Source organism: Lepus europaeus, chromosome 2 (genome assembly GCF_033115175.1).
Source record: "Lepus europaeus isolate LE1 chromosome 2, mLepTim1.pri, whole genome shotgun sequence".
In the NCBI taxonomy this organism is placed as follows: domain Eukaryota; kingdom Metazoa; phylum Chordata; class Mammalia; order Lagomorpha; family Leporidae; genus Lepus; species Lepus europaeus.
In genome coordinates this window covers 140,485,162-140,512,858 of record NC_084828.1, presented here as the reverse complement: position 1 = coordinate 140,512,858, position 27,697 = coordinate 140,485,162, and the positions used below count along the sequence as shown (strand labels likewise).

The 27,697-nt window shown below is 50.6% G+C and overlaps 1 protein-coding gene across 4 annotated transcripts in view; it reads left to right on the top strand.

Moving 5' to 3' along the window:
* ZBTB38 (zinc finger and BTB domain containing 38) overlaps positions 1 to 27,315 on the top strand; it is a 155,076-nt gene extending 127,761 nt beyond the window's left edge. For all 4 annotated transcript variants that reach the window (XM_062213951.1, XM_062213979.1, XM_062213960.1 and 1 more), the window contains one exon: positions 20,873 to 27,315. In XM_062213951.1, coding sequence (XP_062069935.1) covers positions 20,873 to 24,466 — 3,594 coding nt within the window. In that variant the 3' untranslated portion in view covers positions 24,467 to 27,315. The remainder of the gene's footprint in view (positions 1 to 20,872) is intronic.
* Positions 27,316 to 27,697: the final 382 nt, after the last annotated feature.

Genomic DNA, 27,697 nt, shown 5'->3' with positions numbered 1-27,697 from the left:
CTTGGCCACATCACTGTTGACTCTGTTTCCATGTGGTCTCCGTACATGGTTGTCCCTGTTTTAGGTTGTCCCCCAGGGGATCTTACCCATTGTTGACTAACCAGCACTCAAAACGGGAGATCCCAGGAGTGCTTTCTCAGATTGGGGTAGGAATGAGGAACAATGGTAACCAGGAATGGTGTGACCACACGCAGACTGGGCCGATTGAGTGGCTGACCAGAGCTAGAGGGGTGTAAAGCAGTAGTGGATGTGGCTGTGGGCAGTTCCTCAGGACAGGATGATAGGGCAGCAGCTTGACAATCGGTAGCAGGTGTGCCTGCTAACAAGGCGGACTCTCAGTCTTGTTCAGCTGGTTCTGGTTGACTGTCAGTCGCAGGCTTGATGTTTCTGGCTGGTACCCAAATGGGCTGTCCCGCATTCTCTGGAAAGACACAAGCATATCCTCGGCCCTTGGTTAGCAGAGGTGTGGTCCCTTCATTCTACTGTCAGGGGGTCTTTCCACCTAACCACAGGGGCTGGGGTCTGTGATGGAAAGGAATCCCAGTGTTTATAAGCTGGACTGACCCCTCGGGAATCTAAAGTAAGAAAATTGATAGTGAAAAGGACCTCAGTCAAAGCAAGCTTTGGGTCTGGGGGCATATGATTGTTTTTCTGTCTTTGTAAAAGATCTTTAATCGTCCTATGAGTTCTTTCAATGATTGCCTGTCCCTGTGGGTTGTATGGGATACCTGTGACAGACTGTATGTTCCAGGACATCAGGAAGGAATTAAATTCCTGTGATGTATACGCTGGCCCATTACCTGTCTCTATGGTCCAGGAGACACCGAGGACCAGCATGGCTGACTTGACATTACTAGCTTTTTCTCCGGATTGGGCTGTTGCAAATACAGCCTTTGAATAAGTAGCTACCACCACATGGACTTAATGTGGGTGATGTCCTCTTGCCAGAGCTTATTGAGAGCAAGGCCTCATGGTTCACTCCTGCTTGTTGCAGTGGGCCTAATGGGCAGAGAGGGGTGCAGTTCTTGCAAGAGCGCACTAGGAGGTGTTTGCATTGGCTCATTGGTAGCTCCAGACAGTGATTTGTTGGCATCTGTAAACGCACACAGTGCCACGGTATAGGTTGATTAGCGGGGAAAGCATGTTTGGATAGTCTGTTTCTTAGGTTTGTAACGTCTGGAGTAGCCTGTCTGCCAGCAGGTGATTGTCAACCTGTCCTGGGAAATTTATCATAAAGTTTGAAAGAGCATGCTATTCTACATCAGTGTGGACAGTTCTAATTGCAATAGGGGTAGGACCACTATGTCTGGCTCCGTGTTAAATCTTATTGGCATAATATCTTAATTTAAGTCCCATCATAAGGATGGTATCTACTTTGTTAATGATTTTACAGCACTCACTCCAGGCTATGTCTGCCCTGCCCAAAGTGGTCCATCTTGTTGCCAAATAACTCCTAAGGGGGCCTTGAGAGTAGATACGGTTATGGCAAATAGAGGCACCCAAGGGTCATATCTAAAGGTTTTTAAATTTGACAACTGGGTGTTGATCTTTTCTATAGTGCATTCGGCTGCTGATGTCAACGTGATTTTTGAGGAAGGGCTGTTCCCCTTAGTAAATTGAATAGCAGTCTAAGTTCTGCAGGGGCTAAAGGACGGAAGGGCTTCAGCCAATTGATTTGGTCGCATAGTTGCTGAAGTTCATTGAGTATTTATGCTTGACTTTTAGGTTTGGGCCCCTTGGAGATATATGGGAGAAGATTTGAGAACCCAGGAATTGAAAGGGAGGAAAATGTTGTACCTTTTCTGTGGCAATAGACAAACCCAGGAATTGTAAATTTCTTACTGCCTCACCTAGACAGGCCTTCAGGGTTGCCGCGTTCTCGTGAACAAGTAAGGTATCATCCACATAATGTATGACCAAGCACTGATCTTTAAGTGTGCTGGTCACATGCAAAATGTATCTTTGGCAAATGGCAGGGCTGTTTTTCATGCCTTATGGGAGTAGTGTCCACTGAAATCTTTTTGCAGGGAGTTGGAAATTGGGCTCCCATACTGTAAAGGCGAAGTAGGCCTTATCCTCCTCCACGATGGGAATGGAAAAGAAGCAATCTTTAATATCGATGGTAACTATGTGGTATCCATTAGGAATGGCCCCTGGATGGGGAGTGCCAGCCTGGAATGTTCCCATCTTTTAAATTATTTTGTTGGTGGCTCTCAAATCCTGTAGTAGCCTATATTTTCCCTGTTTCTTTGGTATCACAAAAATGGGTGTGTTGTGAGGGCTAGTGGATGGCTCTATATGTCCCTTTTCCAATTGTTCCTGTACCAATTCTCTAAGGATGCCAAGTTTGGATTGTAATATTGGCCACTGCTCTACCCAGATGTTTCCTGCTTTTTCCCACTCAATGGGGATTGGGCCTGGCTTTTGTATGAAGTGAGCAGTGACCTTTAGAATTGGGGGTGAATCTTACTTGTAGGCTCTCCATCAAAGCTGCTGGCTTGTGAAGATTTGTGATCCGTAGTAAGGACCGCTTGCATGTGTGAGAGCACACCTCTCTCCCATAAGGTCATGGAAACCTCAGCAATTAGCGGAAAGATGGTTCCCGCATCTCCATTGTCATCTCGCCACATTACAGGCATGATGACCTGATCAGCCGATTTGAATCCTCCAACGCCTTGGAGGTCGGGGCTAGGCACTGTCTTCCAATGTTGCATTTCTCTTGGGTCCCCAGCTTTTAAGACAGTGGCATCTGCCCCCATATCAATTAAACCCACAAAGGCAATGTCATCTAAGTATAGGGTCAATTTTGGCCTCAGATGGAAGATAGGCACCCACCAGTTAATGGTGGTGGGACTCTCTCCTACTTGCTGGGCTGAGGGCCACCCTGCTGGGACTTTAAAGGCTTGGTCTTGTAATCTTTTGCCCAATGAAAGCCTTTTTTACACCTGGGACACGGTGTTTTGGGCTTGCCTCGTCTGTCAGTCTTTGGGCAGTTTCACCGTAGGTGTCCCATTTCCTGACATCCCCAACAAACCAGAGGATCATTAGACTTCCTTGTGTTCAGTTTGTTAATGGCCACAGTTAGGGCCTGTATGGGAGTATCAGCAGGGTTTGCCTCCTTTGTGGCTACTATCCATTTAGAAAGGTCTTCATTACGGACTGGGGCGATTGCAGCTTTTGCCTCTTTGGTAGCACCTTCCCAAGCTAATTGTTTGACCAAATTGTCTGGATCAGGGCCAAGCGGTAATCTTTTTCTCTGTTGCCTCCAAGACTCTGGCAAGGAAATCGGGGAACCATTCGCCTGGGCCTTGAACTAGGTTTCTAAAGAGCTGACTATAGTTAGGAGAATTTGTATTTTTTAAGGCTCTAAGTGCCAAATCTCTGACCTGATAGGCAACTACTCTGACACAGGCTGTTGATGAGGATCTGCAGGTGCCGCGGCCTGTAAGCATATCAAAGGTGACTGCAGTTCCATAGGCAGCATTATTCCTCGCCACAGTTTCAGCCTCTTCCTCATGGGAGGCTTTCCACTGTAAGAACTGTGGTCTCGACAAACATGCTTCGAGCAGTGTAACCCAGTCAAAATGAGTTTGAAGGTTCACTGCCCATTGTGTGAGCACCTGTTCAAAGAAAGTAGGGAGAGTCGGGGCCTGACTCTCGAGAAGCCCTTGTTAGCATAGTAAGGTCATTTATGGGCGTTGGAATCCAGGGCCTGAATTCTGCATCCACTCTGACATTAACGCAAACATGCGGGTGGGGTGGGGTCTAGCGGCTGCTCTGAGAGTCTGGGGTACCCAGGGACTGCCACAAACGTGGGGATCCTCACTGGGTGTGGATGGGATGACCTCGCATGGGTTATCGTCTCAAGGTCGTCTAAGTTCATCCCATGGATATTTGGGGGGTGGCTGACTAGGCGTTGCTGCGCTGGCTGCTGTCATGTCATTTTCACTGTCAGAGCTTTCTCTCCCCAAGTCATCAACTGTTACCTGTGTTGGGCGCCAGATGTGGTGGAATGAGAAGGCCGTGCCAAGATGTGCTGGCGAGCGAGCGTCAGTTACTCAGGAATGGCTTCGGAACCCACCTGGCAAAGGAGCCTGCCTGGCAACAGGCAGTGATTGGTTATGGTATAAACTGCCCCTGGACCGGATTGGCTGCCTCAGCTATATAAGCTGTTGCACCAACTGCAATAAACGAGTCTGCGGGCTGCTTGCCTCTGGCCTGCTTTCACCCGACTCCCAGGGTCTGTGTGGTGACTCCGCGCCTCTTGCTCCCACCACGCTCCTCCTCCCAGAACGAATCCACAGCAACATCTGGCGCCCAACGTGACTGAGAGAGAGACAGCGTGTCAGACTCGGTGAGGTCCCCCCTGGATTTCGGCAAGTAGGCCCCTCCGTGTTTTGTGTGCTGTTCGGTTCTGTGAGGGTGAGCACAGAACCCCCTCCTACGCCCCTTTCCTTGTCCTTGTCCTCGGTCTAAGTGACCCCAGGTTAGGCACACACCGCCCAGAAGCATAACGCCGCTTCTCGGCTCCTCCTGTTACTTTCGGTTCGCCCGGAGAATTCACATAAGGGACTGATCATCCCAGAATTCGGAACCAAGTCATCTTCCCTCACTCGAGAGAGGTGACGCTCTGGAGACACCGTGTGGGCATACGGCCTTGACCTAACGAATCAAGGAAGTCCCCCACTAAGCACAGGACATACGTACGATCTGATACACCACTGTCTGTTCGTCTAACGTAGGGAACCCCTGTATAATGCCATCAGCCGCTGAGGTGCTAGGAATTTGCTTTGTTATGGCAGCAGTGCTGTGCGTGTCTTTCCTTTGATTAGAGTTGGCGTGGTGCACCGCTCTTAAGCACTCAAACATGGGAAAGATACCCCCCTCTCAGAATCCCACACAGATTACCAAACACAATGAATCTGTGAGTGATAAGAGCCTGTCACTCCAGGCCTCTGCCTCACAGGCGGCAGTTGATGACTTAGGGAGAGAGAGCTCCGACAGTGAAAATGACATACGCAGCAATGCCTGGTCAGCCACCCCCCAAATACCCATGGGATGAATTTAGATGACCTCGAGGCAATAACCCATGCGAGGTCATCCCATCTGTACCCAGTGAGGATCCCTGACATTTGTGGCAGTCCCCAGGCACCCCAGGCGCTCAGAGCAGCCGCTAGACCCCATCCCACCCGCATGTTTGCTGTTAATGGCATGAGAGTTTCTCGCATGGAAAGCCAAGATACTGTGGCCAAAAATGACCTACATGAAAGATCTCTGTGAATCAGATCCCAGCGGAAAGAACGGGCCATCAAAGAAGGAGGTACCTTTCTCTGAATGGAGCAGAGAACTTCCATGTTGACTATGTCCCTGTCTAAATAATGCTTCCACAGCCTTGGCAGCTCATGACAAGAGCCTTGGGTGATTACTGCCATCATAATTAAGAGTGTCAATTGTTAAATCAACAACAGGAATCACTGTGCACTTCCTATGTAGGAACTCTGCCCTTAATGTGTTATACTCTGAGAATTAGTGGTAAAACTAATCTTCAAACAGTACTTTATACCTTGTGTGTCTGTGTGGGTGCAAACTGTTGAAATTTTTATGTAGTATAGAGTTGATCTTCTCTATATAAAGATAATTAAAAATGAATCTTAATGGAGAATGGGATGGGAGAGGGAGTAGGAGATGGGATGGTTTGCGGGTGGGATGGTGGTTATGGGGGGAAAAATGCTATAATCTAAAAGTTGTACTTTCGAAATTTATATTTATTAAAAGTTTTTTATAAAAAAAAAAATTCCAAAGCCCCTCCACGTATGGAGATCATATGGAAACAGGGTCAACAATGGTATGACCAAGGATCATGCCTCCCGTTGCTCAAAAATAAATGAAAAGGGGTAAATGTGGTGGAATGAGAAGGCTGTGCCAAGAAGGCCGCTGGTGAGCAAGCGTCAGTTACTCAGGAAATGGCTTCAGAACCCACCTGGCAAAGGAGCCTGCCTGGCAACAGGCAGTGATTGGTTAGGGCGTAAACCACCCCTTGACTGGATTGGCTGCCTTGGCTATATAAGCTGTTGCACCAACTGCAATAAACGAGTCTGCGGGCTGCTCACCTCTGTCCCGCTTTCACCCGACTCCCGGAGTCTGTGTGGTGACTCTGTGCCTCTTGCCGCCACCACGCTCCTCCTCCCAGAACAAATCCACAGCAATAGTCCGGCAGGAGTCCCCAGCAAGCCAGGGGCACAGGCTGGGCGGGGGGCAGTAGGGGAGCAGCAAAGAGGTGGATTTAGATTATTCAATCCAGAGCAGCAGCTGGTGTTCCGTCCATTTTAGGATAAGCTGCCTGTGGCTAGCTGGAGCTTCATTCTTGTCCCCAAGCCAGAAGGTACTGCAGCCCTCCGTCTGCCCTCCCCGACAGGGAGCAGTCGGCGGAGGGGAACCGGCCACCCTCAAAAATCAGCCGGCCCTTCGGGTGCACAAGAAAATGGTATTTGGTCTTTGAAATAAATTCTTGTTTGTTTTTAATTTTTTTAAAGTTTATTTATTTGTATCTGCTTGAAAGGTAGAGCAACAGGGAGAGGCAGAGAGATACCTTCCATCCACTGGTTCACTCCCTAAATGCTCACAAGACCCAGAGCTAGGCCAGGCCAAAACCGGGATCCAAGAACTCCATCTGGGTCACCCACATGGGTGGCAGGGGCCGAAGCCCTTGAGCCATCGTCTGCTGTCTCCAAGAGTGCATTAGCAGAGAACTGAGTCAGAAGTGGAGGTGTCAGGACTCAAACTGGCACTTTGATATAGGATGTGGGTATACAAGCCAGGGGCTTAACCCACTATGCTGCTACAGCCACCCCCTGAACCCTCAAGCCGACCCCTACAATGAGAAGTTTCAGGAGACAGGAAACCCATACTGGGAAACCTGCCTGCAGTCCATAGCACTCAAATCAAAAAATGCCCTTGGGAGCAGGTGTTTGGTACAGCAGGTTAAGCCACCGCTTGGGACGCCTGCATCTCATATGGGAGTGCCTCGTTCAAATCCTGACTCCTCTGCTTCTGGGCCAACTTCCTGGGAGTTCATTCTGGGAGGCAGCAGATGATGGTTCAAGTACTTCGGCCCGTGCCACCCACATGGGAGACCAGGATAGAATATCTAGCTCCTGGCTTCAGCCTGGCCCAGCCCTGGCTATTGTCGTGGCCATTTGGGGAGTGAACCAGTGGATGGAAGACCTCTCTCTCTCTCTCTCTCTCTAACTCTGCCTTTCAAATAAATAAAATAAATTTTTATATTAAAAAAAAAAAAAAACAGGGGAGCCACAGCACTGGAAGCCTGCAGTGATAGATTCCCTAAACCTGTTTGCCAGGTTTTTTTAAAGAGCAAGCAGGTACATGGGCAAGCTGGATCCTGAGCAGAACCCCGGGGACCAGGCTGCCCCGAGATACTGCTGCACTTCAAAACACAACAACAGAAAACCCAGGCCCTTTTCCCCCTTTGATCTTTCCAAACAAGCCACCTAAAATATTTGAGCCCATGGCACCATTCCCGAATCTGACAGTACCCACTCTCCTCATCAGAGTGCACGCGTCTCCAAGTCTGGAGACGGAATGTTGGCCTTTCAGGGTGATAGGTGAGGCTGGCCCAGCCAGCCTCCTGCTCTGCTGAAGGCATTCGGGCAGCTTCTTGATAGAGGATCCCTTTAGGACAGGCCGGATTTCAGTTAAAAAAAAAAAGAAACATCCCTTGTCATTCTCGGCCCTCGCGGATCCGACAGCTTAAATGCATCAAAGTCTGGTAAATGCAGCTCCTCTCTGCCCCTCGCTGGGCTGCGTTCGGGGCAAAATCGAAGAGGTGTTTTCTTTCCTAGACACAGCCCTACCGCATAAAGGGCTTCTGTTCTGTAATCTGTTGGGGAGATCTGATGAGTGAGTGTGCTGCTCACACCCGTCACGTGTGCTCTGACGTACTCGCCCAACGTGACTCTGAGAAAGTGAACCACAGAGATGTGCATGGGACGCCGGAGCCAGCTCGCCGAAGCACCGCGTCCCAGCCAGAAAGAATTCCGCAGGGACCCCATGCCGGCCCGACATGGACAGCGCGTCCCACGTGTGTAGGATTCCAGGTCCGTGTCCTAATCCAGTGCGGTCTTTTTTTAGTTAGGTTTTAGCTCTTAGTTCTTTTTATAGAAGACGGGTTGCAGTAGAGAGAGCGGAGAACGTTGTCCCGGGAGCTGTGGATTCAGTGCTGTCCTGACACCGCGGTAGCATTCGAGGGGCCGCCGGCTGCACGGCTCCTGGCCTTTGCCTCTGATCAGATTTAGAAACCCGGGGTTGGGCCTGGCCCTGGTGGCCTTGAGTAAGTAGCTCCTAGTTCTCCCCGAGCACAGACACGGGGGCTTCCTCCCTTCCTCTGTGGAATGTCTCGAGGATTTACCAGTAGAGTTGCTCCAGGTCTTGCTTACGGGACCAGAAAGAGCGATGCTGTGTGCTAGATCGGTTGGTTAACAACAGAAGGAGGTCGTCTAGGTTTTCTTTAACGTTGATTTTCATATGATGAGAGCGTTTGTGTAAAAGATGTTGTTTTAAGTTGTTGTTACTTTTGTACATTTCAGTAAAGCTGCCTGAACCAGCAGGAAGAGAGTGAGTGACACTGGAGATCCTGGGAACTCGAGGGTCAGATAATTGGCAAGAATTTCTCCCCTTGCTTGAGAGTTCAATTCCAAAATGAGTGGACCGATGCCCAAAAAAGCAGTCTCCGAGGAGGATGTCCTGGGGAGGGTTTGGATTTTACTAGATGAGTGGCTTGGCTTCTGTGGGCAAACGCCTGCTGTGAGTCAGCTAGCCTCAGAAGCTGGCCGTGAGGCTGTGGCAGTGGTCGTTCGCTCGGGCAGAGTGCAGGGTCGCGTGAGCAGAGTGCAGGCCCCCGTGAGCAGAGTGCAGGGTCACGTGAGCAGAGTGCAGGGTCGCATGAGCAGAATGCAGGCCCCCGTGAGCAGAGTGCAGGTTGGGGCACTGCCCACAAAGGCCAGGTCCTCCTGAGCCCTTCGTAGCCCGGCAGATACTGTTGGTCCACCTGCCTTTTTGGCCCAGCTCAGACGAGCTTGGAAAATGCAGGTCAGCTGCAGAGAGTGTGCACGAAAGACCTTCAAAAAAGAAATTAAAAAGTTTGTAAGAAATAAATTTGTTTTAATGCAAAAAGTTTTTGAAATTCATGCACACAAGAGGTCTTCAAAAAACTCATGAAAAAATGTGTGTTATGAAAAAAATTTTCAATTTTTTTACCAAAACAAATATATTTTTAGCTGTATTTTCCACAGCCGTGCGGAAGCACCCTGTGCCTGTGTGAGTGCAGGTGTATCTGTTGGTTTCCATCCTGCGGCAGCTCCAGCTGTCTCTAAGGGTGATTCTTTTATGTTTTACCACACTTCTGGTCCCTTTCTCTTTAGCTGTCATGGGCCTATATATGATTTACTTTGAGAAAATAAATTTTAAATCATTTATTTAAAAGTAATTTAGGGGAACTGGAGTTGTGGCATAGCAGGTAAAGCCACCGCTTGCAATGCCAGCATCCCAAGTAGGTGCTGATTCATGTCCTGGCTGCTCCTCTTTGGATCCAGCTCTCTGCTAATAGCCTGAAGAAAGCGGCAGAAGATAGCTCAAGTGCCTGGGCCCCTGCCACCCATGTGGGAGACCCGGATGAAACTCCTGGCTTTGGTCAACCTCAGCCCTGGCCATTAAGGCCATCTGGGGAATGAATTAGCAGGTAGATATATCTTCCTCTTCATTGGCTCTTTCAAATAAACAAAACAATCTTTTTTTTTTTTTTTTTTGACAGGCAGAGTTAGACAGTGAGAGAGAGAGAGACAGAGAGAAAGGTTTTCCTTCCGTTGGTTCACCTCCCAAATGGCCACTACGGCCAGCACGCTGCACCAATCCAAAGCCAGGAGCCAGGGGCTTCTCCTGGTCTCCCATGTGGGTGCAGGGCCCAAGGATTTGGGCCATCCTCCACTGCACTCCCAGGCCACAGCAGACAGCTGGACTAGAAGAGGAGCAACCGGGACAGAATCCGGCGCCCCAACCGGGACTAGAACCTGGTGTGCCGGTGCCGCAGGCGGAGGATTAGCCTAGTGAGCCATGGCACCAGCTATAAAATAATCTTTAAAAAAAAAAAAGTATCTTAGAATGGGGACCAGCGTTGTGAGACAGCAAAGAAAGTATATCTTTGTAATGTCCCTAATCCATTTTTTTTAAAAAGATTTATTTTATTTATTTGAAAGAGTTACAGAGAGAGGTAGAGACAGAGAGAGAGGTCTTACATCCGGTGGTTCATTCCCCAGATGGCCACAATGGCCAGAGCTGCGCCGATCCAAAGCCAGGAACCAGGAGCTTCCTCTGGGTCTCCCATGTGGGTGCAGGGGCCCAACGACTTGGGCTGTCTTCTGCTGCTATCCCAGGCCATAGCAGAGAGCTGGATCAGAAGTGGAGCAGCCGGAGTGGGGGGGCCGGTGCAGTGGCACATTAGGTTAATCCTCCGCCTGCGGCGCTGGCATCCCATATGGGCACCGATTTTAGTCCTGGTTGCTCCTCTTCCAGTCCAGCTCTCTGCTATGGCCTGGAAAGGCGGTGGAGGATGGCCCAAGTGCTTGGGCCCTGCACCCGCATGGGAGACCAGGAGGAGGCACCTGGCTCCTGGCTCCGGATCAGCACAGTTCTGGCCATTGTGGCCACTTGGGGAGTGAACCAACAGAAGGAAGGCCTTTCTCTCTCTATCTCTCTCTCTCACTGTCTGTAACTCTACCTGTCAAATTAAATAAAAATCTTTAAAAAAGAAAAAAAAAAAAGTGGAGCAGCTGGGACTAGAACCGGCACCCATATGGGAGGCTGGTGCTTCAGGCCAGGGTGTTAACCCACTTCACCACAGTGCCACACCCCCCCCCCCCATCCATTTGCAAGAAAACCTTTGATCAAATACAGGTCTGAATAACTAGAGCTTGTCTATCTGTCATTCTTTTAGGAAAAAATGGCGTTCATGAAAAGAAACCTGGCTAGTTCTTCTCCCAGCTCAAAGAGCCACGCAAGGGCTTTTCCTCAAGGCAGTTGTCGTATATTTGCAGAAGTGTTTTGCTTGTATCTCTCCTTTTATCGCACAGAATATTGAAAAGCTGGGTATTCAGGAGCCAAGAGCCAATAACAATAATAATTTCTCCCTCAAGTGGTTGTTACCATCCTGACGCTTGCTACAGTTCCCACAATTTGACCAGTCATTACTTTTATACCATTACTGCACAAGACAACGTAGTAAAACAGGCAAATAACAGCTAAATGTTACTTTGAAAATAGCTTTCGCCTCCTGAACCCGCCGGGACTTGGCAGCCCCTATGGTCCATGAAGCATCCTCTGGGAACCACCAGGTTAGAAGACACCAGGAGAAAAATGGACAGGAAGTAACTGTTATTTTCCTAGTAGTCTTGCAGCCTCCAAAGAACAGCACTCGGCTTCCTCTGGGTCTGACTCCTTACGGCTGCGAAGCTGCAGCTGCTGGAAGCACAGTGTGTGCTTGCAAGCCGCTTGCTGCCCAGGGTCCCAGAAGCCAGTGCCCTGCGCCCCCGTCTACCTCGCCAGTGCACGGTGCCGAGGGGCGCGGAGCCGGAGGTGGGTGGGATCTTCCCTGCACTCAGGGAGCTCTTGGGGACGGAACGGGGCTGGAACATATGTTTCCTTCCTTTCTTTGTTCTTTCTTTGTCAAAGCTAGGTAATTCTGACCAGCAGGTAAAGAAAACCATTGTAATCAACAAAAATATCTTAGGTGCCCATGCCTGTGAGTTTATTATGTAAGGCAGGGGCATGGCAGAGGGCAAAGCAGCTGCAGATTCCAAATGCGCTCATTACCCGGGATCTCCCAGGGGCATTCATAGGAAGTAGAATTACGTAAAGTGTGTTCATCACACATTTGTAAAATTCTCAAGAGCATCTTATACATTTATAAGGCATTCTTCATCTAAAAACATATCTACGTACTTAAAATTACAAGGCAGATTCTATATCATGACACAGAGGGTTTTATTTTGCTTTCGCGTTTAGATGTGTAAATGCGGGTGACTTCCTGGGAGCCGTCTGCGTGTGGTCCCGTCTGTGTGATACCTCCCTCCATTCTCTCTCAGATGTCCTCCTGTGGACACTGAGTTACATATTCATCCTATGTTTATGTATCTGTGTTTTTAAAAATATTTAAGTATAGCGTGTTCATCTATTTGGTCATATATGTATTTATACATATACGTGGGCCCACACATATGTGTATATATTGTAAAGGTGTCTATCTTAAGTTACTTTGGGTAAAATACAAACTCAGGAAAACCATAGCATAAGTCAAATGACCACAGTTAGCTAATTAAAAAAATTTTTTCTAAAATCTTTGCTTACCAAAATGTCTGCATCTAGAACATCTTTGCCAGCCTTTTTCATGCTCTTTCCCTACTGTCTTGGTTTTACTACTCAGAAGAGGAAACTTACCGCACAAAGTTTGCTTTGTAGAAAACGTTGTAGGAAAGTTGTGGCCACTCCCTCCCGTCTTCTTTCTTTCTTTCTTTCTTTTTTTTTTTTTTTTTTTTTTTGACAGGCAGAGTGGATAGTGAGAGAGAGAGACAGAGAGAAAGGTCTTCCTTTTTGCCGTTGGTTCACCCTCCAATGGCCGCTGCGGCCGGCACATCGTGCTGATCCGAAGCCAGGAGCCAGGTGCTTCTCCTGGTCTCCCATGCGGGTGCAGGGCCCAAGGACTTGGGCCATCCTCCACTGCCTTCCCAGGCCATAGCAAAGAGCTGGCCTGGAAGAGGGGCAACTGGGATAGAATCCGGCGCCCCGACCGGGACTAGAACCCGGTGTGCCTGCGCCGCAAGGCAGAAGATTAGCCTGTTAAGCCACGGCACCGGCCTCTTTTTTTTTTTTTAAAGATTTTATTTATTCATTTGAGAGGTAGAGTTACAGACAGTGAGAGGGAGAGACAGAGAAAGGTCTTCCATCCGCTGGTTCACTCCCCAAATGGCCGCTACGGCCAGAGCTGCGCAGATCCGGGACTAGAACTGGTGTCCATATGGGATGCCGGCGCCACAGGCGGAGAATTAACCTACTGTGCCACAGTGCCGCCCCCCCCCCCCAGCCCTGCCCCCGCCCCCATCTCCTTTCTAAGGCACACTGCTTTCTCTGAAACCTGTTGTGGGCTTTGCCTTGGCGGGAGCTGTTGAGAAAGGAGACGTGGAACATGAAGCCACAACCAGCCCAGGTGTGTTCAGAAGAATAAAGCCCGGGAGGGGCTCACTCCCAGGTGAACGGACCGCAGAGAAAGCCCCTGCCCTTACAGACTAGTGGTGTTTATAGCACAAAGTGACGGGAAGGGGCAGGGCGTCTGAGCTAAAGCTGGGCTGCAGAGATAGAGGGAGAGCGTGGGCTGGTCCTGAAGGTCCTGGAGATCACAGTGTGAGCTGGGAGGGGTTTGGGCTGAGGCTGAGGCTGGACTCGGGGGCCGAGCTGCTGAGCAGGGGGGAGAGATGGCTGGAGTCTGCAGATAGCGCTGTGTCCAGCAGTCCAGGCAGGGCGGGGCTATACTAGCAGCTGGAGCAGAGAATGGGGGCCTGCTTGCTGTGTGTAGGAGAGGGGGTCAGTGTGGATCGGAGGCTTTTTGGCCTTGCTCCTGCGGGAGCTCCTAAGGCCTCTGCTGTAAGTTACCGTCGGTGAAGAAATAGTGGGGGAAGTCAAGTCAGAAGGTCCTGGTTTTGCTGAAATACAACACGCCCTGCTGTTGTAGGCTCTTTCAGAAGTTTCAGTTTTCGTTTTAGGGATATCCTTGAAGTACGTCTGATAAGATCTGTAGGCCCGGCTGGCACCGTGGCTCAATAGGCTAATCCTCCACCTTGCAGCACCGGCACACCGGGTTCTAGTCCCGGTCGGGGCGCCGGATTCTGTCCCGGTTGCCCCTCTTCCAGGCCAGCTCTCTGCTGTGGCCAGGGAGTGCAGTGGAGGATGGCCCAAGTGCTTGGGCCCTGCATCCACATGGGAGACCGGGAGAAGCACCTGGCTCCTGCCATCAGATCAGCGCGGTGTGCCGGCTGCAGCATGCCGGCCGCGGCGGCCATTGGAGGGTGAACCAACGGCAAAAAAGGAAGACCTTTCTCTCTGTCTCTATCTCTGTCCACTCTGCCTGTCAAAAAAAAAAAAAAAAAGATCTGTAGGCCCAACACATTTGGCTTCCCATTTTTATGAGGCACACAGGCTGAAGCTGCCCCAGGAGCCAGGCGGGCCACGTTGCTGGGAGAAGCCGCTCGCGCATGACTGCCGGGGCAGGTGGCGAGCGTGGGAGGGGACCCGGCTTCTCAGCGGCAGTCCTTGCCAAGCAGGCGACGGCTCCAGGTGTTGCCTGGTCTTCCTGTTTGTCAAGAAAAGGCACACTGATTTTGTGTTAAATCTTAAAAGAGATTTTCAATATTTTTAGCTAAGGTTTTCAAAATTTAGGGTTTCAAAATTAGCGTGGACCAGACAAAACCTGTGGGGACCAGATCTGCACTGTGGCCTGCCATGGGTCCCCTCTGGTCTCCAAGCTTGCGCTTGGGGCGCGTGGAGCTGAGCCCTCAGCCGTGGCACCTTCCACGATCATGCAGCCCTTGTACACGATGCTCTGGACACTTTGAGGACAGAACGTGCCAGCCTGGGAGGGGGCTGGGGTTTTCGGATCGCCTCCTTAGCAAGTTCCAGCACTATGCAGATTTTCCATTTTAGGATGTTGTGGTGACTCTGAGATTATACATTTCTTGAGGGCATGGAATTCTGACTTGACCTCTTTCTCTTTTTTTCCATTTATTTTTAAAGAAATATTTATTTTACTTTATTTCTTTGAAAGGCAGAGTTAGAGAGAGAGAGATCTTCATCCATTGGTTTACCCCCTCAAATGGCCACAACAGCTGGGTCTGGGCCAGGCAGTAAACAGGAGCCAGGAGCTTCATCCGGGTCTCCTATGTGGATGGCAGGGGCCAGGCACTTGGGCCATCACCCATCGCTTTCCCATGAACAGAGAGCTGCATCAGAAGCAGAGCCAGGGTTCAAACCCGCGCTCTGACATGGGATGCTGGTGCGGCAAGCAGCAGCTCCTTCTGCCTGAAGTCCTTTCTCCCTTGGTCTGCATCTACAGAGCTGAATTCCACCCCTGGCGTCCTCTTGCAGGGGTGTGCTCAGCCTCCCGCCGCTGCCTACTGCTCACCGCTTCCTGGGCCTCCTTCAGACCTGCTAACGACTCCCTGCCTGCGTGATCACTGTGCCCGGGTGCCTTGGTTTTGCAATGTTTCCTGAAGATGTCTTGGTTCCCCTGCTACCCAGTGAGCTTTCATGGGCAGAACTGTGTTTCTCTTACAGCCCTGGGTTGTGGTATCAGCCGAAAGGCCTGGGGCCACTGGGTGATTAAAAGCTACCTGAGACAAGGTGGGAAGAGGCCTTCCCAGGGTGTACCTTTGTGCCTTTGCAATTCCAGATCATATGAATGTACTACTTATTCACTGATAAACGAAGTCTAAATACAGATGGATCCCATGGTCTCACCCGAGCCATTCTAACCCAGCGTCCCTGCAGGAGCGACGGAGAGGATTCTGTAAATCTGTGCTATTGCAGAGCCCCCTCCTAGGTGATGCTAATGCATAGCCGGGTTACAAACCCCTGTCCAAAGCACATAGTAGGTTTGCAGTAAGCATTTGTTCAGAGGTACAAACCGTTATCTTTTTTTTTTTTTTTAAGATTTATTTATTTATTTGAAAGTCAGAGTTACACAGAGAGAGGAGAGGCAGAGAGAGAGAGAGGTCTTCCATCCAATGGTTTACTCCCCAATTGGCCACAATGGCGGAGCTGCACCGATCTGAAGCCAGGAGCCAGGAGCCTCCTCCGGGTCTCCCACATGGGTGCAGGGGCCCAAGGACTTGGGCCATCTTCCACTGCTATCCCAGGCCATAGCAGAGAGCTGGATCAGAAGTGAAGCAGCCAGGTCTCAAACCAGTGCCCATATGGGATGCTGGTGCTTCAGGCCAGGGCATTAACCCACTGTGCCACAGTGCCGGCCCCAACTGTTATCTTTCTATAGCACTTAACAGATGCCTGCTACTGAGCAGTCGTTCAATAGATATTTGTCCAGGGAATTAAAATAAACTTTGAGTTCAGACATTTCTACCACCGCCACGCCCACCTCTCACCTCCCATCCCAGTTTCTTAGCTGGGGAGCAGGGCCATCTGCCTCTCCCCAGGCCCTCACTCTGGGTGGGTGGGGGACTCTTCTCCTGGACCACTAAAACATGGTCTGGTCTCCTGCCCCCAGCTGCCTCCGCCTGCGTTCTTTCTAACACAGATCTGATGTGACTCTCAGTGGCTCCCTGGGACCTGTTGGCTGTGATTTGGATGCTGTTTGTCCCCCCAGAGGCTCATGTGTTGGAAGCTTGGTCTTCAGGGTGGCCGCCTGGGGAGGGGGAGCCTGTTGGGAGAGCCTTAGGTCAGTTGGCAGCCTGTCCTCGAAGGGATGAAAGTGGTTTCCCGTGATCCTTTGCAGTTCTCAAGCGAGCGTCGTCACAGAAGCCTGATCCTGGCCCTGCCAGTCTCTCCCTGGCTCCCTTCTTCCCCCCAAACATGTGCAGGCACCATCTAGCACGGGTGGGCCCTCGCAGAACCTGTGCCATGCTTTGAGACCACTGGCACCCAAAACTGTGAGCTAGGTAAACCTCTTTAGTTCGCAAGTCGCCTGCTTCGGGTATTCTGCGTAGTGACGGGAAGCTGACAAACACAGCTGCAGTACATCGTTTACTGGGGTCTGGCCCAGCCTCTCCCTTTACCGCTGCGTCATCGAGGGATGCGTCCTGAGACCTGTCGTGTGCCCGGTGCTGCTGCAGACGCTGGGGGCTGGGCGTTATACTCTCTCTCCGGCCTCCCCCAGCCTCCTCGTCAGCCCTCACACACCGTGTACTCTTCTTATCATTTTCTGTTTGGTTTTGTCCCTAATGTTCCCTCTGCTTCGAATGTCCTTCCCACGCCCGCTTGGTTTATTCATCGATGCCAGCAGCCCAGAGCCTGTAGAAATAGTAAGTTGTCACTCCGTCTCCTGACGTCGTGTCCTCGGCCCCACTGGGGCCTCTTCTCTTCCCGGGCGCCCTGAGCTCCCCTGGGAGCAGCGGCTTGCCTGGCCTCTCACACCTGCCAGCTGAACGCCGGATCTGGCCATGTTCACTGTTAACACCTGGTTAATCTGCTGGGTGACGTGGATGGCAGGCTAGCATCTTTAGTAGCTGTGGTGCTGAAAGGATTTCTGCCACACGATGTGCCTGTTCTCCTGAAAGATGGCGCCCGTGCAGTTCCCAAAGCTCTGAGGATGTTTGAGTGACACATACAGGGATCCTCGCTATCACGTGTTATTCTAGCTCTAAGCGTGACTAATCTGTTAAATGTTAACCCTGGCCTTTTGCTCACAATCCTAATTGAACAACTCGAGAAAAGAATCAGAATCCTACAGAAATGGATGGGGCTCTGTCTAGGAGCAAGCTTCAAAAAGCTTGTGGGAGAGTGGACTTAAAAGCTAGTAGGAATGTTCCATGAACTTTTTAAAACACTTTTTAAAAAGAGTTTGTTTATTTTAAAAGCAGAGGAAGAAAGATATCAATCTTGTATTTCCTGGTTTACTCCCCAAATACCCTCAACAACCTGGGGCTGGGCCAGGCCAAAACCAGGAACCAGGAACTCCATTTGGGTCCCCCACATGGTGGCAGGGGCCCAAGTACTCCAGGCATTATCTGCTGACTCCCAGGGTGTGCATGAGCAGGAAAGTGGATCAGAAGCAGAGGCAGGGCTCCAAGCCAGGCATTCGAGTATGGGGTGTGGGTGTCCCTGGTGGCAGCATAATCCATTGTGCCACAATGCTGGCCCCTCCATGAGCTTTCTGAAACCCCCTCGTGTTATAAATAGGAGCCAGGACACTTTGGACTGTTTATTAGCCTGATGCGAAATACTGCACAGTTGGTGCTCTGTAACCACAGGGTCTGCATCTAGGGACTCAACCAACTGTGGATTGAAAATACTCAGGAAAAAAAAAAATATATATATATATATATATATATGTATGTATATATCCAGGTCTTTATTTTCTTGTCATTCCCTAAGCAATACAGTAGAGCAGCTATTTACATAGCCTTTACATTGCATTAGGGGTCGGAAGTAATTTAGAGGTCTTTACATGAGAGGATTGCATCGTTACGTGCAATGACTGCACCTTTTTACAATGAGGGACTTGAGCATCTGCAGATCTTGGAGTCCGTGGCGGGGTCCTGGGACCAAATCCCCCTGAGGTGCAGAGGGACCACTGTTCCCCCCAGGTTGGAAGCAGAGCCTCGTGGGCACTTCTCAGTGCTGTTTAAGTGGGGGTGTTTGGATGAATCAGTAGCTCTGAATCAGAAAGACAGTAGATGACACCAGCACGGACCAAAGCCAAGAGAGAAGCCACCTTGTTGAGTCCCAGAGCAAGTGTTTTGACAGATCTGACATTGTCCAGTTTGGCTGGGAAAAGAATCGAAATCAAGTATGGGCTTCAGAGAAGCCAAACAGCATAAGGATGTGTGAATCCGTGGAGAGAATAGATGCCACAGAGGCCTGGAGCCGCGAGACCTCAAGGAAGAGAAAAGAGGCTTCCAGAAGTGTTGCTGGTCTGTGGGCCGGTGCAAGAGAGGCTCCTGCACTCCGTTCAGAGGTAGCCTTCCTGCCCTCAGGGGCCCAGAGGAAGCCGTCAAGAGTCTACTTCCAGGGCCACTGCTGTGGCGTAGCGGGTGCAGCTGCCATCTGCGACGCCGGCATCCCATATGAGCGCCGATTCGAGACCCGGCTGCTCACTTCCAATCCCAGCTCCTTACTGATGGCCTGGAAAAAGCAGCAGAAGATGACCAAAGCGTTTGGGCCCCCGCCACCCACATGGGAGACCCACAGGAAGCTTTTCACTTCGGCCTGACCAAGCCCTGGCCGTTGCAGTCATGGGGGAGTGAATGGACAGATGGAAGCTCTCTCTCTTTGTCTTTCCCTCCCTTTCTATAACTCTTTCAAGTAAATAAAGAAAATCTCAAAAAAAAAAATTCCACTTCCTCCTATTCTGTTTTTATGTGTAGAAATAAAACCCCACGCTTCTGGAAAATATTCATAGAAGATTACAATTAAAGGCAGGGTAAACAGGAGTAGCAGAACTAGTGTTCATAAAGAAAGTGCATCAGAACTAGAGGCTTGAGAAACACCGTGACAACTGATAAAAGTTCTAAGCTCCCTTGTCTTGAGATTTGAAGAGAAGCATGGTGGATACAGTGCTCTCGTTATCTGCGCTGAAGATTGTGCCACTGGCCAGGGTACTTTTGCGCCTATGGCTGGTTGCGATAAAATAATTTATCATCCAATGGATCCTTGCATAAAAGACACTAAATAACATAATGGACACAGCTTATAATAGCAGCTTTACAGAAAGGTAAAGAGATGTTCTTTGTGCGACCAGCTGGTCTTTCCATCCAGATAAGCATGGTGAGCCAAGTGCTATGCTCTAGTGCCAGGAAGACACTGCCGCTGGGACTCAGAGAAGTGTTAAGAGGCTGTGTGGCTTTCTGGGGACGTCACTTGAGACAGCACAGCACAGAGAGGCCAGACGGACGGCTGATGATTGCAAACCACGGAGCAGAGGGGCTTTGGTTTTTAGCATTGAACTGCAAGGGTGAGCTGGTGAGTTGCTGTTAGATTTTTTTAAATGGAAGAGACTCGAACAGAACAGAATGCATCACCCAGAGTAGCGTTATGTCATCTGCGTGCCATGTGTCTCTCGCTGTGAGTCAGAGTGAAAGCCACTGCCATGAGCTGTCCCTCGCTAGCGGATCAACTCCTATCGCTCCAGCCCTCCTGGGCTCTCGGGACAGGCCGCAGGGAGCAACACGAGCTGACATACAGGACGCCTAAGAGAAGGTGAAGAGGGAAGACCAGAGAGGGGACGCTCAGCCAGGACAAGAGCCACTGGGCCTTTAGGTTGCACTGATTTCCTGGTTTCGTGTCTTGTCTGCTCTTTGGCCTCGGGACTTCGCTGAGTTCTTTCTGAAAACCCCGACTTCCTCTGTGGCTCCAGTGGCCGGGCAATCAGAAACGAAGTGGGACTGAGAGGCAGGGCGCCCCCAGCGGGGGGCCGCTCAGGCTGCATCCAGTGGCCGGGCAATCAGAAACCAAGTGGGACTGAGAGGCAGGGCGCCCCCGGCGGGGGGCCGCTCAGGCTGCAGCTCTCCTCCGAGAGCCCCTTCGGAGCACAAGCTGGGGTGGGCTCCTTCAGGTTGCTGCTGCTGTGCGCAGTTGTACCTTTGTACTCCTAGGTACTGCTTCCTTAGGGAAAGCTTGTCGTGAATTCCGTTCGCATCAGCTGATCCGAGTCGTCTCTGAAAACAGGGGACTGCGGCCAGACCACGGCCTTGCCCGGCTGCAGGAGTTTAGTGCGGCAGCCTCAAGGGATGCTGAGCCCCTTAACGCAAGGAAGAGCAAAGCCCAAGCTCCACTCCTCCCCCCGAGCTGCTTGCGTGGAGATAGCTACCACTCTGGTGAAAGGAGGGGAAGGAGTTCTGGGAAGATTTCCAACTACAACAACTATTTGCAATGGTATGAGAAACAGGCTGGGGCGAGAAAAAGATTTAGCCTCTCATGGCGACTCCAAGTCTTGGGGGCAGCAGCAGGACGAGATTAAGTACCTGAGTTTTCCTCTCCCCCCCCCCAACCCCCCAAAAAAAGCTTCTCACAGAAGTTGACGGTCCCGCGGTAATAACGAAGCCACCTGTGGAAGAGCCCTGACCATTTCTCTGCTCTGTTTCAGATGACAGTCATGTCCCTTTCCAGGGACCTCAAGGACGACCTGCACAGCGACACAGTGCTGTCCATCCTGAACGAGCAGCGCATCCGGGGCATCCTGTGTGACGTCACCATCATTGTGGAAGACACCAAGTTCAAGGCGCACAGCAATGTGCTGGCCGCCTCCAGCCTTTATTTCAAGAACATCTTCTGGAGCCACACCATCTGCATTTCCAGTCACGTCCTGGAGCTGGACGACCTCAAGGCCGAAGTGTTTACAGAAATCCTTAACTATATCTACAGCTCCACGGTCGTCGTCAAGAGACAGGAAACCGTCACCGACCTCGCAGCTGCTGGGAAAAAGCTGGGAATCTCCTTCCTGGAAGATCTCACCGATCGCAACTTCTCGAATTCCCCGGGCCCCTACGTCTTCTGCATTACTGAAAAGGGCGTGGTTAAGGAGGAAAAAAATGACAAAAGGCACGAGGAACCAGCGGTCACCAGTGGGCCCAGGATCACAAACGCATTTTCCATCATCGAGACGGAAAATAGCAACAACATGTTTTCTCCCCTGGACCTCAGGGCAAGTTTCAAAAAGGTCTCGGAGTCCATGAGGACAGCCAGCCTGTGCCTGGAGCGGGCTGAGGCCTGCCACGAGGCAGAGCCCGTGCGCACGCTGGCCGAGCACTCGTACGCCGTGTCCTCCATAGCCGAGGCCTACAGAGGCCAGCCTGCCCACGAACCCCAGAGCGCCTCGCCTGGCAGAACGGCCAAGGAAAATGGCGAGGCACCTGGGGGCAAGCCCAAGCCGTGCCGGAAGCCCAAGCCGTTCTCCGTGGCCCCAGACCCCGAGTCGTCCACGGCGAACGTCCCACCCCCCGCCACAGCCAGCCTGGAGGTTACCCAGGAGCGGAGCCCGCAGCCCCCTGCGGTTCTCCCTCCCTCGACATCTCCCGGCCACGAAGGGAATGGCCATTGTTCCAGGGAAGAGGAGAACCGACCCCCGGCCGTCCCCGGGCCGCCGGCGGCCGAGGTGCCCCCTCTTGTCTACAACTGCAGCTGTTGCTCCAAGTCGTTTGAGAGCAGCGCTCTGCTCAGCGCCCACATGCAGCTGCACAAGCCCACGCAGGAGCCCTTGGTGTGCAAGTACTGCAACAAGCAGTTCAGCACCCTGAACAGGCTGGATCGACACGAGCAGATCTGTATGCGGTCCAGCCACATGCCCGTGCCCGGCGGAAACCAGCGCTTCCTGGAGAACTACCCTACCATCGGCCAGAACGGCGGCGCATTCCCAGGCCCCGAGCCTCTGTTACCCGAAAACAGGATGGGTGAGTTTGCCAGTCCCGGAAGTACCCTGCCCGACACGGACCACATGGTAAAGTTTGTCAACGGGCAAATGCTCTACAGTTGCGTCGTGTGCAAACGTAGCTACGTGACTCTGTCCAGCCTCCGAAGACACGCGAATGTCCACTCGTGGAGAAGAACGTATCCCTGCCATTACTGCAACAAAGTGTTCGCGTTGGCGGAGTACCGGACGAGACATGAGATCTGGCACACGGGAGAAAGGCGGTACCAGTGCATCTTCTGCCTAGAGACGTTCATGACCTACTACATACTCAAGAACCACCAAAAGTCTTTCCACGCCATAGACCACAGACTCTCCATCAGTAAGAAGACCGCCAACGGTGGCCTGAAGCCTAGCGTCTACCCGTACAAGCTCTACAGGTTGCTGCCGATGAAGTGCAAGAGGGCTCCTTATAAGAGCTACCGACACGCCTCCTACCAGAATGCTCGAGAGAGCAGTCAAGTGAGAGAGTCTGCCCCCGGGACCTACGTCGTGCCAAACCCACACAGCTCCGAATTACCCAGCCTGAGCTTCCAGGGCGGTGTCAGTGCCTTGAGCAGCAGTCCGGCCGTGCCCTTGGAGACATGCGCCCGTCAGGACACGGCCGCTGCTGCCAGTGTGCAAAGTGCAGAGGGCACCAGATGGCAAGAGGAGACCGTGAAAGTCGACGTTGACAAGAACTTCTACTCGGGCGAGGTGTCAGCTCCTTCCACCGAGAGCGCCGTCAGCGCTAACCCCCAGGCAGGCAACGCACCTGCCTTACCTCTGAGTAGCAGCAGCGAGAACGCAGCCTCTGTGATCAGCTACGGCGGCTCGGCACCCTCGGTCATCGTGCACAGCAGCCAGTTCTCCTCGGTGATCGTGCACAGCAACGCTGTCGCCGCCGCCACGACCAGCAGCAGCCAGCAGGCCCCTGCCAACCCGGCCGCCGAGCAGCCCTCGAAGGAGGACAACAAAGCTGAGCCGGACAAAGGGAGTCGATTGGCAGGCAGACCCAAAAGCTTGAAGGAGAAAAAGAAAGCTGTAGCTTGTAACAAAGGAGAGACCCCAGAGGAGTCCAAACACGTTGTTGATCCTGGAGGGGCCCCGAGCAAAGCCCCCAGTGCCGCCGAGGAAACCAGTAAAATTGAGACCTACATTGCAAAGCCTGCCCTGCCGGGCACCTCCACGAACAGCAACGTTGCACCCCTTTGCCAAATAACAGTGAAAATTGGGAACGAAGCCATCGTGAAAAGGCACATCCTAGGGTCTAAGTTATTTTACAAAAGAGGGAGAAGACCCAAGTGTCAGGTGCAGGAGGAGCCATTGCCGCAGGAGAGTGACCCGGAGACCCACGCGGACAACCCTCTGGGGCTCTGCCAATCCGAGTGCGTGGAGATGAGCGAGGTGTTCGATGATGCAAGTGACCAGGATTCCACCGACAAACCGTGGCGCCCTTATTACAACTACAAACCCAAAAAGAAGTCCAGACAGTTGAGAAAAATGAGGAAAGTCAACTGGAGGAGAGAACACGGAAGCAGGAGCCCAAGCAGCAGGTGCAAATTCCCCGCAGAGCTGGACTGTGCCGTGGGGAAGGCTCCTGCGGACAAGGCCTCGGAGGAGGAAGAAAACAAAGAGATGCCCAAGCTGCAGTGTGAACTCTGCGACGGAGACAAAGCGTCAGGGGCTGCAGCCCAAGGGAGGCCCCACCGGCACCTCACGTCCAGGCCTTACGTCTGCGAGTTCTGCGCCAAGCAGTTCCAGAGCCCTTCCACGCTCAAGATGCACATGAGATGCCACACCGGGGAGAAGCCCTACCAGTGCAAGACCTGCGGGCGGTGCTTCTCGGTGCAAGGGAACTTGCAGAAACACGAGCGCATCCACCTGGGCGTGAAGGAGTTCATCTGCCAGTACTGCAACAAGGCCTTCACCCTGAACGAGACCCTCAAAATCCACGAGCGGATCCACACCGGCGAAAAGCGCTACCACTGTCAGTTCTGCTTCCAGAGCTTCCTGTACCTCTCCACGAAAAGGAACCACGAGCAGAGGCACATTCGGGAGCACAACGGGAAAGGCTTCGCCTGCTTCCAGTGCCCGAAAATCTGCAAGACCGCCGCCGCCCTGGGAATGCACCAAAAGAAACATTTATTCAAGAGCTCGAGTCAGCAGGAGAAAACAGGCGACCTGTGCCACGAGAACTCAAATTCCTTGGAGAATCAGCACTGCATTGATTCGGCAGAGGACAAAGACCAAAAGGATCATGTACAAACCGTGGTCGGAAATGTTGTCCTTTGAGTGGCAATAGTTAGAAAAATCTTCCGATAAAGAAATCGGTAGGGGTTTTGTTTTTTTTTTTCTTTTAGCTTTTTTTTTTTTTTTCAGGTTTAGTTTTGTTTTGTTCACATAACAGTCATGAAGGAGTGAAGCGTAAAACAAACCAACAAACAAAAAGTCATTGGTGAAAAATTCCCGGAAAAGGATCCTGACGTCTACTTGGGGTTTTAGCGTTAACTTCCTGCAAAGTGCAGAAAGACAAAGTGGCTGAATCCTCCCAACAGCCCAAGTATCTTGTGAAAGTTAATGAAGTTCTTGGCTGTTGGTATTTCTACCAGTGGGGGCAAAAAAAAAAAAAAAAAGGAGCTTAATTTTAAAACTTTTTGGTAAATGCTAATGGGAACCGGCTGCTGAACTGTCTTGAGTCACTGGAGTAAAATAAGGGTCAGACACCATGGAGGTGGCCTCTTCCAGGTGTCTGGTGGTAAATGAGCTGTAACAGTCTTCATCCCCATCCACCTCCTGCACTCCTAAAACGGACACACGTGAAAATGCTTCACAGTGTAACTGAAAATACGTGTATACAGAGTAACCTGAAACAGAACACTCACACATCCTCTAGAACTACTTGTCCGCCACACAGACCTTGTAAAATACATATATACGTCACGGTAACTTTTACCTGTCCATAGTCCCTGCAGAAAATCACCATGAGCAATAGATCTGCAGAGAATGAGGACTGACATGGAAATCAGTAGAGAGCATTTTGATCACAACTTAAGAGCATGCGTGTGCCACTCGCTGGGAGCCGTGGCTGAGCTGTTACTAGAACTGATGCCCTGAAGTCACAGAAGACACAGGTCACCACGCCTTATCTACCAGCAAAAGCCTTCCCGGAGCATCCCTGCGAGTCCCTGGGCTGTGTGTCACTTAGCAGTGGCCTCACTCAGAGAATAAAGAAGGCGCCCGTTCTTCTGAAACCCTCTGCAGTCTTCCAGCCATCCTGAGGCCATGGGCCTGGGGCCCTGTTCCAGACGGACTTAACAGTTCAAGTCAAACTCCACGAAAGGAGCGTCCTGGAGATTTAGCGCCAGGCACACGTGCGGTGATGCACTGCGCGGTACTTGAAAGTGACAGAATGCCTGAGCCCTACAGTTTGCTCGCCTGCTTGGAGATGATGCAGCTGCCAAGTCCATCCTAATAGAAAGCAAAAGGACAGCCAGCACCCCCACGCAACCCCACCCATTAATGGCTTGAATGCGCAAGAGGGAGTAACGACCTCCTTTGCTCAAACAGTACCTTGTTTTGCAGGGTGGGGAGGGAGGGCGGGGTCCTGTCGGTTACTTCTGTCGCTCAGAATTGCACCCACAAAACCCATTGTTTTGTCTTCATATGTGCAGGCCTCTGGCCCCCTCAATGAAAACCTTCTTGAGTTTTTCATTGTTCTTTCTCACAAACCCACACCATCAACATTGTCCTCAGTCCAGTTGCCCTGCAGGGTATTCCATCCTGTGGGCCAGGTTCCTGGAAAGCTGGAACTCACGATTCTTGTTTTTCAACACCGCCAGAACAGGAGGAAGAGAGCAGACGTTGCTACCGTGTGATCACCGGTAGGAGCAGAATTCGGAATCCAGCGTAAGGGTGACGTGCAGCCATGCTTGTTCATTGGATTTGATAGCTGGGCAGCCCAGGTCATCCGAAGTTGGAAGATTATCCTTATGAAGAGGTAGCTCAAGAGACTCCAGTTTCTGCCTACAAGCATTGTGATGCCTCCACGAAGAAGACTTAGTATGGATTTGAGTGGGCAAGAGAGCATCTGAACACCCAGAAGAGGACAGGGTTAAGCTTGACCTTCTTATACTCTAGTACTTTGCCGTTAAGTAACCCCGGTATTGTATCTGCATTTATCTTTTGTTCATCTAGTTTCACTTACATACAGTATTATATAGTAGAGGAAAGTGGGAAAATGCAAGTGAATTCAACTTTATTTTATACATTGTATATATTGTATACCTGCACCATCCATTTGGGTTTTGTTAAAGAGATAGTCGTAAAGGGCTTATGAAAATCATTTTTGAATTGATAATTAGAATATTGAATAAGCAGTCCAATATTAAACTAATTTGTTTAACCTCAGTTAGGGTTATGAATCAAGGAAAATTACTGTGTATGCTAGTCATTCTGATCTAACTCCAAATATGAAATATGACACTGCAGTGATGTCTCTCGGCCCTGACATGTGGACATTTTTTAAGTGGACTTGTATGCTGATAATTCTAGACCAAAGTAAATATGGCAGAATATTTATACATGAAAAAAAATAATTTTGCAAATATTTTCTATAATTGTACTATTCGTTTAACATGTTGATGGCTTGTGTTAGTTTCAGGGAGGGGTGTATATTTTGATAAAAAAATACTTGACTTTGTAATTCTGTATATTCTATACAATTTATAGCAGAGCCGTTTTAAAACAGCCTTGTCCCATTTTTTGTTAATTGTGAAAATTTTATGATGAGTGATGTTGAAGTCTGCATCGAGTACATAATGACCAACTAGAATTAAGTCAGTGTAAACAGTGGATGTACTGTATGCCGTACAAGATATATTGTAATTGCTGTTTTAGCATCTGTATTTTGGTTAGAAGATATTATTAAATGCAGATGTTAAGGGTTGGAAAAGTCTAATTTTATTTTTAGAAATAATGAATATAAATTTGTTTTTGCTTGATTAAAATAGCTTATTCCTACACCAAGTCTCGTTTTAGATGTTTTGATGTTAATTCTGTGCAGCCGTTCCATCCACGTGAGTCAGCTTTGTGTCACATGTGGTTCTGCATTTCTCTGTTCCCTTACTTGTCTACATTGCCTGGGACCTTCTCACGTGCTTCGGACTCAGGTGAATTACGCCATTAAAACAAAACAAACAGACCGAAGAGAGAGTGAAGACTTTTTGATAACTGAGTGTTTGGGACAGACCTGATCTCCAGATGATGCCATCCGCGGGAAATGCTCTCTGGGAAATATTCTGCTACCATCCTCAGAAAGCAGACTGCCTTGGCTGGGGTCCAGGCATTTGGTAACATCTTCCCATGGGCCTTTCATTAACGACCTCCACCCCGGAAGTAGAGCTGACTGTCCACTTTAATTAGGGACTCTGGGAAGGTCCCAGAACCACACGGAGCTGGGGTTCCAACCCAGGTCTGCCCGACTCCAAAGCCCGTGTCTGTACTCCTTCTCCGCACTTAGGGAAC